The sequence below is a fragment of the Myxocyprinus asiaticus genome, chromosome 24 (genome assembly GCF_019703515.2).
Source record: "Myxocyprinus asiaticus isolate MX2 ecotype Aquarium Trade chromosome 24, UBuf_Myxa_2, whole genome shotgun sequence".
Classification (NCBI taxonomy): domain Eukaryota; kingdom Metazoa; phylum Chordata; class Actinopteri; order Cypriniformes; family Catostomidae; genus Myxocyprinus; species Myxocyprinus asiaticus.
Window position 1 is genome coordinate 13,407,634 of NC_059367.1, and position 14,705 is coordinate 13,422,338.

The window sequence follows — 14,705 nt, forward strand, 5'->3', positions numbered from 1 at the left end:
AATGTAATCTCAGAGGGAAAATATAGTCTGTCAATCACGTTTATCATTGATTATGTGTATGCAATTACTTACTGGTTTCCATGGAACCAGATCTCATGTCTCTAGGCTGAGAAGCGCCACAGGAAAACGTAAACGCATTTAAACTGATGCAAAAATTTATGTTTTGAGATGCCGCTCATCAGCAACTTAGCAGAATGGGAGTGATGTCAGGGAACCGGAACATTTGGTAGCAAGATATCGAGTTCCTGTGTAATCATGTTGGACAAAAATAGGGCAGAATTTATGAAACATGAGCAGAATTTTTTGTGTTAATCATTCCTACAGTAAATCCATTATTCAGTAAATCTATTATGTGGATTTTTAGTTTTTTTCAATGCTATAGATTTGTTTTGAATTTTGCATAAAAAAGATCCTTTTCTGAACCAGCTCTTCATTGTATCCTGTTACACAGGTTTTGTTAATTATGCTGAATTAGCTTTGGTTTTCATTGTTCCACTGTTTTCTGTGTTTGTGTCATGTTTGAATTAATTACAGCGTGTTTGTATATCGAGAGCAAAAACACTTTAAGGTAATTACCCTCAAAAGTACACAGAGCTTTGTTTTTGGGCCTATAAAGTATGTGTTGGTGTGTGCACTTGTGTGTGTTTGCTAAAGCAGGCAGTGAATGTTGTGCGGGGAACAGATGGAGACCTTCACATAGTGCTTGTTTGATAGAGGGAAATGGGGAGGAATGAAATGTGAGCACTAACAAATTGAAGACGAGAAGAGAAGAGAGAGAAGCCAGAGAGGGTGGAAGCTGAGTATTTTTCCTTCCCTTATTCCAAATACAGTAGTCAAGGCAAAATACAGAGGACACTGTGTTAAGTCAATGGGCTGGTAATTTCTTAAATATACCAAGTAATGAAAGAGCTGTATCTTATGGATTTACTCTGATAGAGTATAAAGTATGGGCCATATTTTTACTAAATACCTCTATGTAGGTTGTTTATTAAAGAAGTTTGACTTAAATCAGTAATTTGAAAGGAGATAAGAAAACTGGTTGTGGGTTTATTTTGAAGTATTAGAACTGATGTTGTTGGACATTTCACTCCTCACCCCACATTTACAGCATGTATTTATTACTTTTAAACTCTTATTTTCCACTTTTATTTTATAAACTATCCATCATATTATTGACGTATGACACCTAATATTCTTCTGAATTAAGTGCTAACAAATCTTGGTTTTTACCAGTTAGAAAAGACAAAAACAATGCAAACTATGGGGCTGTTTACACCAAACATGTTTCTGTGACCATCTGCTCTGTTTTTTCAATATTTTTTCTATGTGAAAATGCGCTAGATGGAAGTCTTTGATCTTTACGCCGTGTCTCTGTGTTTGTTCAGATTCTCGCGCATGTGCATTTCGGTTTTAAAACAATATGCAATGAAAGAAGAATAGAAAAGTAGATATGCAAGGATGTATTTAGACTATTAATAGAACACGAATGAAAAATACAATATACTGTTGGTGTTTAAATTTTCATTTGAGAGAAACAAATATTGTTTTGTAATGCGTTACGAAACGTAATGCGGTTATTTTAAGACTGTACCAGTATTATGAGGGAACCAATTTCTCCTTTGTAGTGTAAGCATCAGTGCATTTGTGTGGGTTACAGTAAGAGGAGAACCATCTCATTCATAACACATGCCTAGAGTTGAGTGTGTGACATGGTAAGCCAGTGCATTCCTGTGATATGACCCAAGAGAGGTGAGGGCAGCACATCAGCAGGGCTACAGACCGAGTTTTAACTGTGAATAAGTCATTTTCTCAGTGAAATACAAGCCAGTATCGAGATGAATATGTACTGTACAGGACATACTTCAGATTTTTGTTTTCTGTTCAGACTGTAGTGCTATGGAAACATGATACAGTATATATTGATATCTGGATGATACGCTAATGTTGTGATTTAGTGTACTGTGATTCAGTTCAATTCAAAATTTGATATATTGTGAGCTTTTCTTTATTCATCTTCATTAGACTTCGGTGCTTTGCGGAACAAGTGCTGAACTTCCTGTTTTACTTCATCATTGAGCCATAGAAGTAGCGCAGAGCACAGGCACGTCAGTGTTAGTAAAACAACCAAAAAAAGTTTTAGCTGTACGGAAGATCTGTAAGGACATCCTTACAAAGGAAACAAGTTGTAAACTTACATTCTTACCTTGTTCTGAGTTTTCTTTTTGTTAGAATAGAAATAATTGAGTGTTTATTGTTCTAATGTACAGTACGTTTTGTCTTCTCACACACTTTCTCTCAGTGGTGAACAATCTCTTTATCTCAAAACTTTTCATGTGAAAAAACAAACAAAAACAAAAACGGTTGATTCTTGGTGTTAGAATATCACGACAGTATTGTGAGGAAAACTCCCTGACCTCTGCTGAATACAGACAATAGAAAGGTTGTTTATGCATTAGGAGCTTTCTCTCTGACATATTTATTCTCCGTCATAGCAAAGCTCAATCCTCAGGTCATGAATCATTGGTCCATTATGTGTGAGACACTATTGTCAGCATTCACCAAGGGCCAGACTGACTCACTAATAAGGAATTATCCATCCACACCATGTTAGCAGTTTCAGCTACCAGCGTACATGAAGATGATGACGGTAGAAGTGAGAGTAAAGCGTAAAGCCACGTCACCATGAACGTCAGGGAAATCCCCAGGGCCAGGCGATTATATTAATTCTCCCTGAAGATTATGGGTCAGCACTTTGTAAGCAAAGGAAGGTGAAGATTGGGTGTAAGGTGATGGAAGGCACTCCTGCTGTGCTGGGGAAGCCCTATACCAAGCTCAGTCTAAATTTTAATGCTCACCGTAATGACTTGTTTGCCCTCTCGTACGTTGTTCTATCCTAAGGACAGAGTTGCTTGCCCAGTGTGTCCTCTCCAAGTTAATATCCTCAGATCTATCACCAGGAATTTGATGTAAACTTTTGCTGTACAGTATATCCTCCAAAGTCATATCTGACATCAGCGCTAACCGCTCTGTTTTGTGTCTCCACAGCTTTGATGTGGACAATGGCACCTCATCAGGACGCAGTCCGCTGGATCCCATGGCCAGCCCGGGGTCAGGGCTCATTCTCCAGGCCAACTTTGTGCACAGCCAGAGGAGAGAGTCCTTCCTTTACCGCTCTGACAGTGACTATGACCTCTCACCAAAGTCTATGTCCAGGAACTCCTCCATCGCTAGTGACATGTGAGTATATGTCTCTTTTAAATTTATGACTATATATGATGTTTCATTCATTTTGCAGGTTGAGGCATAAATGGTAGGCCTAATGCATAGCCTACTCGTGGCTATTAGATTATTACTGCAGTTGTCAAGACATTTCAAGGAATAGTTTACTCCAAAATTAAATTTCTTTCATCATTTACTCACCCTCATGTTGTTCCGAACCCATTTCATCTTTTTTTTCTATACACTGAAAGTGAATGGTGTCTGAAGCTAGGAACATCTGTTGTGTTCCATGGAAGAATGAAAGTCATATGGGTTTGGAACAACATGAGGGTAAATAAATGATTTTTTGGTGAACTTATCCCTTTAAGTAAAATGTTTTAGAGGTTCAACATTTAAATTAGGGATGGGCAACTGGTGGCCCGCAGTATTTTTGAATATGGCCTGTTGGACAATATTAGATTGAAGATTGATTTTAGTACATTGAAAAAGTGTTCATGTGAAGATTGCATTCAATGCTATCTACCTGTAGAGGTCGCTTGTTCCAAACAGCTAATGTTTGCCAAAATGAGTAATAAAACAAAGAAATTGACTACAAAACCGCGTTTTCAGGTTGAAATGGAAAACAGTTTTTTGTTCACAGGGAAATCCATGTGTTTGGACACGTAATCTGTCATGAAAGATTTCAATTTGAATCACCATTACAGCGCTGCTCACAAAGAGAAGTATGCGAGAGATACACAGGTGACACCAGAGCTGCTTTTATCACATATTTAAAAGGTAAAATACATTGGCAGCAAAACGTTTTGCCAAATCAGTGACCGTGCAAGAATCACTTTCAGTATAAACTGTAAAGAAACGCTCAATTGTATGAGGGGCCGTTTAGGCCATAATTGTTGAAAAGCCTCTTACAAACACTAGTGAATTTAACATATTGACATAAACATAAGTGAAATTAATTCATATGAATTATTGAAAAGCCTCTTATGACCACTAGTGAAATTAACACATTCATAAAAGGTAGTGAAATTCATTCATACACATTACTGAAAAAGCCTCTTAAGAATAATTGTGAAATTAACACATTCATAAATGTTAGTGAAAATCATTCCTACACACTGCTGAAAAAACCTCTTATGACCAGTTGTGAAATTAACACATTCATAAACATTAGTGAAATTCATTCATACACATTACTGAAAAAGCCTCTTATGAATAATTGTGAAATTAACACATTCATACATGTTAGTGAAATTCATTCATACACATTACTGAAAAAGCCTCTTAAGAATAATTGTGAAATTAACACATTCATACATGTTAGTGAAATTCATTCATACACATTACTGAAAAAGCCAATTATGAACAATTGTGAGATTAACACATTCATAAATTTTAGTCAAATTCATTCATGCATTATTGAAAAAGCCTCTTAGGAACAATTGTGAAATTAACACATTCATAAACGTTAGTCAAATTCATTCATACATTATTGAAAAAGCCTCTTAAGAACAGTTGTGAAATGAACACATTCATAAACGTTAGTAAAATTAATTCATGCATTATTAAAAAAGCCGCTTAAGAACAGTTGTGAAATTAACACATTCATAAACGTTAGTCAAATTCATTCATACACGTTCCTGAAAAAGCCTCTTATGAACAATTGTGAAATTAATACATTCATAAACATTAGTAAAATTAATTCATGCATTATTGAAAAAGCCTCTTAGGAACAATTATGAAATGAACACATTCATAAACGTTAGTCAAATTCATTCATACACATTACTGAAAAAGCCTCTTACGAACAGTTGTGAAATTAACACATTCATAAACTTTAGTCAAATTCATTCATGCCTTATTGAAAAAGCCTCTTAGGAACAATTATAAAATTAACATATTCACAATTGTTAGTGAAATTCATTCATGCATTATTGAAAAAGCCTCTTACAAACAATTGTGAAATTAACACATTCATAAACGTTAGTAAAATTCATTTATACATTATTGAAAAAACCTCTTAAGAACAGTTGTGAAATGAACACATTCATAAACGTTAGTAAAATTCATTTATACACTATTGAAAAAGCCTCTTATGAACAATTGTGAAATTAACACATTCAAAACATTAGTAAAATTAATTCATGCATTGTTAAAAAAGCCTCTTATAAACAATTGTGAAATTAACACATTCATAAATGTTATTAAAATTAATTCATGCATTATTGAAAAAGCCTCTTAGGAACAATTATGAAATGAACACATTCATAAACATTAGTGAAATTCATTCATACACATTACTGAAAAAGCCTCTTACGAACAGTTGTGAAATGAACACATTCATAAACGTTAGTCAAATTCATTCATACACATTACTGAAAAAGCCTCTTATGAACAATTGTGAAATTAACACATTCATAAACGTTAGTCAAATTCATTCATACACATTACTGAAAAAGCCTCTTATGAACAATTGTGAAATTAACACATTCATAAACTTTAGTAAAATTCATTCATGCATTATTGAAAAAGCCTCTTAGGAACAATTATAAAATTAACATATTCACAATTGTTAGTGAAATTCATTCATACACATTACTGAAAAAGCCTCTTATGAACAGTTGTGAAATGAACACATTCATAAACGTTAGTGAAATTCATTCATACACGTTCCTGAAAAAGCCTCTTATGAACAATTGTGAAATTAATACATTCATAAACATTAGTAAAATTAATTCATGCATTATTGAAAAAGCCTCTTAGGAACAATTATGAAATGAACACATTCATAAACGTTAGTCAAATTCATTCATACACATTCCTGAAAAAGCCTCTTATGAACAATTGTGAAATTAACACATTCATAAACTTTAGTAAAATTCATTCATGCATTATTAAAAAAGCCTCTTAGGAACAATTATAAAATTAACATATTCACAATTGTTAGTGAAATTCATTCATACACATTACTGAAAAAGCCTCTTATGAACAGTTGTGAAATGAACACATTCATAAACGTTAGTGAAATTCATTCATACACATTACTGAAAAAGCCTCTTATGAACAATTGTGAAATTAACACATTCACAAACGTTAGTCAAATTCATGCATGCATTATTGAAAAAGGCCCCTTTCGAACAGACATATGAAAATGTCTTGCATTAACTACTAATGTGCTCATACTGATCTAGCAAGCGGTTGAGATGATATTATGTCACAAGAACCAGTTTCACATGTTGATGAGAGACGATTTCAGTAGTTGATGAGAGTTTATTTCACTGGAAATTGTGTCCGCACTTCCGTTTGAATTTAGAATCTGTGGCTTGTCGTGTGGCTATATAAAGTGAAAGGACATGTTTTCACCATATTTTGATAATGACCCAATTTCTTTATAAAGTGTGTCTATAGCAAGAATGAATTAGTTTTTTCAACTTCTTTGAAATAAAGATATCAATAATTTTATTTTTCTTCAATATTCTACAGTTCAATAAGTTCATTTCAAGATGAATATGAATGACACTTACAATGAAAGATCATTGGTAGAATGTTTAATTTGTTGTATCATCTATAGTGAAGTATAAAGGATCCCCCCAATAAAAAAATACATAAAACAAAAAAGCTTTTAAAATTACACACATTTCACTTAGCTAAATTATATAAGTACAAAATGACGGTTCAAACATTAATAAGATCAAAACCTCAAAAACACATAATAAACATTGTCATGCTATGATGTTAAGATTCGCTGTCCAACTCAATGAAATAATCAGAAAGCACTTTCCTCCCGCAAGTTACCATAATTCTACTAATAGGCGAACACTCAGATTTGAGTTGAGGCTGGCTTGATCGTAACATTTCAAACCGTGGCTGGCTTTCCTTAGATCATCCTTGATGCATATTTAAACCTGATGCCTAGTGAAGGTATTGAACTAGGAGACTGTAAAATGTTATTGAAAATATTAATACCTTTAGACAGCTCATTAATATTACCGGGAACCGACATGTGTGCCCAATTAGTCTGTCAGCCACAGGCACCGAATTCAAATGGAAGTGCGGACACGGCTTCCGTTTCCAGTGAAATAATCTCCCATCAACTACTGAAATCGTCTCTCATCAACGTGTGAAATTGGTTCTTGTGACATAATATCATCTCAACAGCTTGCTAGATCAGTATGAACACATTAGTAGTTAAAGGTGGAGTGTGTAATTTTAATACAATATACTTTTTGTCAGATTCCGTGAATACCTCTTCAAGTTCCGCTAGCTGTCCGTTCTATGTATGCGCTGAAATAAAATCTGGTGTTTGTACACTGCCCTGGCTCTGTTAATGGGAAAATAAACAAAGTGGATCAGACCGATCCACACAACACTGTTGCAATCACACATCATTGGCAATGGGTGTGCATGAATATGTGGGGCGGGGCTGCTGAAGGAGCACTGAAGGGAGGGGTGTGTTTGTTTGGCTGTTGAGTTCAAATAGCAACAGTCTTTCTCAGGAATTGCTTACTCCACCATTATCATGAAAACCAGTTGAATCGTAACACCTGCAGTGTTATCGGACAAGCCGATTCCTCTGCAACGCTTTCTGTCCGGTGTGTTTATGTTATAGTTGTCTTGTTTATTATGACATTAAATGTTTATCATCTTTTATTTAGAATGGCCTGTTTGTCCATAGGTAATCAGAGAGTGCGAAAGGGCGTGATGAGTCTGAGGGGTGTTGGCAAAGGTTGTTTGAAAACATACTTTATTTTTGTAATTCCATTTGGTGCCACTAGTAGCGCAGAAATTACACACTCCACCTTTAATGCAAGACATTTTCATATGTCTGTGCAAAAGGGGCTTTTTTTTTGGTAGAAAGGAGTAAAATAAAAACGAAATAATGAAAAAATCAATGAAAATAGCTGTGCTGTTATAATTACTTTATTTTCTTTCTTTGCAGACATGGTGATGATATGATTGTAACACCTTTTGCACAGGTATTGCAATATATAATATATAATATATTAAATATGGCAAGATTAAATTAAAGTAAACATAAACTCATCTTTTGTGTCTTCTCTCAGGTTCTGGCGAGTTTAAGAACTGTCCGGAACAACTTTGCTGCTTTAACAAATATACAACAGGAAAGGACCAATAACAAGTAAGTTGCTGTCATCAAATTAACAAGGAATATTCACATACTTTCATCATGATGTGATGTGATATTAAAGATGTTGTTAGAGCTCAGATGTTGATCACAATGCTAGTTTGACATAGTCAGTACCAGCCACGGGCCGTGCATTTAAAGTCTAGGCCTTCAATGCGATTCACGGCATTAAGAAAACACAGTTTCACAGTGAATAAGACAATATGCCTATCATACATTACGTGGCAGTCAACTAATAATACCAACTGACATTTTAAAAACACGTCCAGGCACGAAAGCCAGAACTTGAAATTACACTTAATGCTCAAGCAAGCCTAATTTTAACTGCAGCATGACTGTTTTGTGAAATGAACGTCAAAAATCATAATTTTTCATATGAATCTACCAAGGAGGTCTATAATACCTGGAAAAATATATCTAATAATATTTGTGATTTAAATGTTGCTCGCAATAAATCGCATGCATTATTCCCTTAGCTTAGCAGGGGTTTGACTTTCATTAGAGATGTGTCCTAACAACCCAACTGATAAACAATGCTGTAGCACTAGCATTTGTGCTTCAGGTTTACAATTATCAAAAGAGATTTCTCTTCGCGCTCTTCGCTTTCATATTACGTACATCACTTAAAGCGTGATTGCATCACTCAAGGCCAGCTAGAAGGCCTCGACCGGGACATATCCTAAAGATCACACCCACCAAGAACAAATAAATCAGTCTGATTGGCTGATGAATCTGACAATCTGACTTTAGTTGCCCATTCATTTACACTGCTGAGGGATTCTGTGGAAATTCTGAAGGCCTGATGGGGTGGAGCTCAAACTCACGCGCTGCTTTCGGCTAACGAGCTCGGCTTGTGCAACAGCTGTCACACTTCGCTTGTAAGCATCGAGGAATAAATTCTGACTGGATGAACTTTTCGTTTTTCTCTATTTGTTTGTAGATTAATTAAGAGTGGAAAGTGATTAAAAATACGTAGGCAAAAAGGTGATTGAGAATGAAAGGATGAAAAATATTTGTTTATTTGGCATGAGAAGGCTTTGCTGGCCCCGAGAATTTGCCACTGGTCAGTACACTTTAAAATGTTTTCATCGTTATAACTTGTCTTCCATCTATTGAATTTGTCACAATAGTTTTAGTAATTTCTTCTTGATTGTTTGAATTTTCAGAGTTGAATAAATTTTCTTCATCTATAATTTAAGTCAAAGTGGTTGAAAAAGTGCACTTTTTAACAACAGGTTGTAGATTTTTTAAATTTTGTACAGTGTATATAACAGTGTGTTGTTTTGAGTGTACTAACAGCTGTCAATTTGTCTTACTGTCCTTTGTGTCATACACAGTGAGCTGTAGCGGTTAACTGATTGTCTCTCGTATTGAAGACCTGTTTGTTTTCTATTTGCTTTATCAGGAGATCCCCCATGTGTAACCCACCTCCCATCACAAAGACCTCCTACACAGGTATCATACCTTTACTTTCCATCTTTCAAGTATTTTCATTCTTAACCTGCACGTTTGTGGTCTGGAAAATTAGTGTTTCAGGGCTGTCTTTTTTATTCAGGATAGAATAAAAAAAAAGGTCATTTTTGGTGTTTCAGCACTGCATAGAGTACTTGCTCTGGGTTTTTTGTTCTCTATTAGAACTAGAGTTGTTTTATTTTATGGTACACTATTAGACGCTTGCTGATATGAGATATGGATTTGTCCTTGTGTGGCATCTACTGCTTTGTCTATACCAGCATGGCACCAGCATATTTGTGAGGTCAACCTCCAGACATCGCACATCGCACTTTCCATGTCATATTCTCCGAAGCCAATAAGAAAGAGTAACTGATACGTCACAACAGCCTCCATGCACAAAGTAAAGAATTAAAGAGACATTATTTTATCTTCAACTAATTTTTAATCCTTTTTTTCATGTTTTTATAAACTTTATAGGGCATTCTGGGATGTGACACAGAATGACAGTTGATTCACCATAATCATGAGGCCCAGGTCATTGTACTATATATATCCTTTAGCTTCTGTTTGCTGTCTATTTATAATGTTTGCAAAGAAGAGCTTGTTTTAAGATGCAGGTGTTTGACCTAGAACTGTAATACTGAGCGCTTGGTGGAAGTTTAGCACAGGCAGAGTGTTCAGCTGCAGAGATAAATAAGACTGGTGTTATCGATTTATAATATTGATTTGTTATAGAGGCAACGAGCAGATGGACACATTATACAATTTAGCTCCCCGTGCTGAGTGAATGTCTCACGTGTCCTGCAAAATATATTAGTTTAGGTGTCATGTGACCATAAAAAGACATAAGAGTGTTGGATTTTTAGGATGAGTCTGCTTTAGGGTTTATTTATACTTACTGGGCGAACAGGCTTCTTTTAGTTCGCCTAAAAACTATGAAGAACTTAGATATGCTAAGGTGTCTGTTTGGTGACATTTCTCCTGTTCACATCCCTAAAATTCTTGACCTAGGAGAACTTGGCTTGTCATAGAGCGTTGATGATTGGTTAAAACTTATCATGGATGTGGTTTGGACGTGCCGCTTTTTTTATTTAAAATCGCATGTTCCAGCTGAGGAGATTGTAGCCAACCCAAACTTTATACTACTTTATAAAACGACGCAGCATATAGTAAAATTAAAGACTTTGCTCATCTAGGGCGATTTAGTTCGTTCAGGAGAAAAAAGTTTGCCTTCTTCTTTTATATAAATTTCCCATAAACCATAATGTGGAATGAGGTTAGGTAATAACCTGTAGCTAAAAATACTATATGGGCTGTTAACCACAAGTTTATAGGTTCAAATCCCATAAGGGTGATCTATAAACTATCAATATTGTGCTCTTATTGTACAAGACACTTATCCCTTTTCCAGGGGGATTGGCCATGTAATAAATGTAGTCTAAGTTACATTGGATAAAACCGTCACCTAAATGACTCCTTAGGGTGCTTACTATGGCAAGCATCATTATTAGAATTGCTCTTACTGAGGGTTAGAGATTTAAACAAATCCCTATAAAAGTATCAAACACACATCTTACAGTTTCTGCCTCAGAATGATACCTTAAATGAAATGGCTTGTTGAGGAAAGGTGTGCTATTACCAGCCTGATCTCATGAAAATTATGTCACTATGGCAACATTTTTGCAAAACAAAATTACATGCTTCATTACAAGTTTCCCATTGAAATGTCTAGTGAAATGTGCCATGAGTGAAATGGTTATGTAATCGGACTAGTTTTATTTTTTTGGGATTTTTTTTCCCCTTTTTCTCCCAATTTGGAATGCCCAATTCCCAATGTGCTTTTAAGTCCTTGTGGTCGCGTAGTGATTCGCCTCAGTCCGGGTGGCGAAGGACTGATTCCCAGTTGCCTCCGCATCTAAGATCGTCAGCCCACGCATCTTATCACATGGCTTGTTGAGTGTGTTGCCACGGAGACATAGTGCATGTGGAGGCTTCACGCCATCCACCGCGGTAACCATGCTCAACTCACCACGTGCCCCACCGAGAGCGAACCACATTATAGCGATCACGAGGAGGTTACCCCATGTGACTCTACCCTCCCTAGCAACCGGGTCAATTTGGTTGTTTAGGAGACCTGGCTGGAGTCACTCAGCATGCCCTGGTATTCGAACTAGCGAACTAACGAACTCCAGGGGTGGTAGCCAGCGTCTTTACCACTGAGCTACCCAGACCCCCATCGGACTAGATTTTTAAGGTGAATGTTAGATGGAGGTTTTAATGAGTAAAACAAACCTCCCTAACCTAAAACTTTAACCTAAACCTAACCAATAGTATCCTAAAAACAAATGAGAGGTAAAAAAACCAAAATAAACAAACATCCTAACCCTAAACCAACACCTAAAAAGCAAATGCGATATGAAAAGAAAATTTTCTAAAGCAAAAAATCATCCTCCTTTCTTATCACGGCTGCTAATGGTTCCAGGGCAAGACAGAACAATAAAGGGGAAAGAGGGCAACCCTGCCGAGTGCCCCTATTCAGAGTATAATAATCTGAAATTAATCCATTTGTTTGTACCGCTGCTACAGGGTGTTTAAAAAGTATCTTAATCCAACCAATAAATGTACTCCCGAACCCATACATTTCAAAAATCTTAAAAAGATAATCCCATTCTACCATATCAAACACCTTTTCGGCGTCAAGTGAGATGGTTGAAAATCAACCTTTGCCCTTGAATTTCAGCTAAAACAGTAATGACTCTCCCTAATTTATCTTTAGTCTGTTTGAGACATTTGAATTGTAGATGTTTATTAATCAATATAATGACTCCCTTGCTCTTGAGCCAGCACTAAAAAAAAATGTCCACCCTATATCTTCCCAAATTTTTCAGTTTCCTGCGGGGAGAGATGTGTTTCTTGAAGAAACACTATATCATATTTCTTACGTTTAAGAAAAGTAATAACCTTCCTTCTATTTATGGGGTGCCCCAACCCATTTACATTCCATGTGGAGAGAGATAGTACACTCATATTAACATCTGACATTTTGATATAGTAGAAAAAATAAATTGTGTGTCAAAAACAAAATTATACAGACCACATTCCCCATTAATGAAACAATCAAACCCTGAACTTCCCCCCGAACAAAACAAACAGAAAAAAGAAAAACGTGCGCATTAACCCCGTGCACGAAAGCGCCAACCGGCAACAATCCCTCTAAACTCAAAAGGTCCATGAACGCCCATGAGCCTTCACAACAACTTTGCCATCGGATTGTTCAAATTTGCCTCACAAATTGTGAGGCAAAATTATATAACAGAAAATATATTGTAAAATAAACCCCAGCCAATAGGAAGAATGAACACAAAGAATGTGTAGATTCATTCTCAGAACTGTCTCAAAGGTGTGATCTTCCACAAAACAAATTCCAGCTTATATAAAACCGTTCAGATTTCTCGGACAGACAGACGAATGTTCAGTGAGCTGGCTGTTATGAGTTCAGCGAATTACGTAATCATTCCAATGACCCGTAAAAATATTCAACAAAACAAACTCCAGCCAGAAGGAGGAATAAGCACGAAGAATGAACAGATTAATCCACAGCTGTTCCAAAGGAGTGTTGTTCAATACAATAAGCTCCAGCCACTAGGCGGAACCAATATAAAAAGAAACAAAACGGCATCCCGGTTCCCCGAATGGTTGAGTCAATCCACTCGGAGGCCGCATATAAGTATATACCATGATTTACACAATCTGTCAACTTTATAAAAGACATCCTTTGTGTGAGCATGTAGATATTTTGCAGTCATCCATAGTGTCCACTCTCAAACTGGCCGGGAACTTCAATGCAAAAGTAATCTTTCTTCAATGCAAAAGTTTCTTTAAGGAAAAGTATTATTCAGAAAACAAACTCCAGCCGCACGGCAGAGCCAACGCAAAAAGAAAAAAGAAACCAAAATGACGCCCAGCTTCCTCAAAAGCCAGATTAAGTACAGCAAGTCGACCCACTCACATGAGAAATACCCAATGGTTTACTCACCCATTGATTCAGTAAAAGACATTGCCTGATTGAGACATGTAAATATTTTGAGACCGTCCTTCCTTTCTGTTCTCAGTTTGGCCGGAAACATCAGAACAAAAGTGATCTTTCGCTGATGTAAGAGTTTCTTACATTCCTTGAACCGATCGTGTTTCTCTCTTGTCGAACTCGCAAAGTCCGGGAACAAGAAAATATTATGGTTCTTCCAAGAAAGCTTCCCTTTGCTCCTCACCTGGCGCAACACAAGATCTTTATCGGATGATCTCAGAAATCTGGCCAGAATCGATCAGGGCCTATCTCCTTCAGCAAATCTGTGAGCTGGGACTCTGTGAGCTCGCTCGATTTCTAGCTTGTGGCCTGTTATGTCGAGCAGACTCCGGAAAAGCTCGTCTAGGAATTTCACCATATCTCTGCTCTCCTCATGCTCAGGAATTCCAACAATTCGGACGTTATTCCTGCGGCTTCTATTCTCAAGATCTTCAAGCTTTTCAAGGAGATGTTCCAAATCAACTTTGGTCACAGGCGGATTAGCGGTTAATTCCCTCTCCGAAAATTCCAGACAATCGATTCGTCTCTCAACATCAGTCACTCTTGAAACTAACTCGGAGAATTTTATTTCCATCGCTGTAATCAATCGACGTATTACAGCGATATCCTCCAAGTCAGCAAGAACCTTCATCAACATCACCGAAATGTTGGACAACTGACGCTGGATCTCCTCTCCTGCCGCACCAACCAAATGGAGTCCCCGGTCTGTAGGCCTGTCGGGGCTTTCATCCTGAACATGTAAGTGTTTTTTAATGTCTCCAGAGCCTGAGGATTTTGACTTCTTTGCCATGTTTTGCCTCAAAG

The 14,705-nt window shown here is 36.6% G+C and overlaps 1 protein-coding gene across 6 annotated transcripts in view; it reads left to right on the top strand.

The window, feature by feature from the left end:
- pde4d (phosphodiesterase 4D, cAMP-specific) overlaps window positions 1-14,705 on the top strand; it is a 132,725-nt gene that overhangs the window by 97,330 nt on the left and 20,690 nt on the right. For 5 of the 6 annotated variants that reach the window (XM_051652880.1, XM_051652881.1, XM_051652884.1 and 2 more), the window contains exons 2-5: window positions 3,046-3,237; window positions 8,156-8,192; window positions 8,280-8,356; window positions 9,768-9,817. In XM_051652880.1, coding sequence (XP_051508840.1) covers window positions 3,046-3,237; window positions 8,156-8,192; window positions 8,280-8,356; window positions 9,768-9,817 — 356 coding nt within the window. Of the gene's footprint in view, window positions 1-1,654; window positions 1,713-3,045; window positions 3,238-8,155; window positions 8,193-8,279; window positions 8,357-9,767; window positions 9,818-14,705 lie in introns of those variants that run through there. The other variant, XM_051652883.1, reaches the window with a different exon arrangement.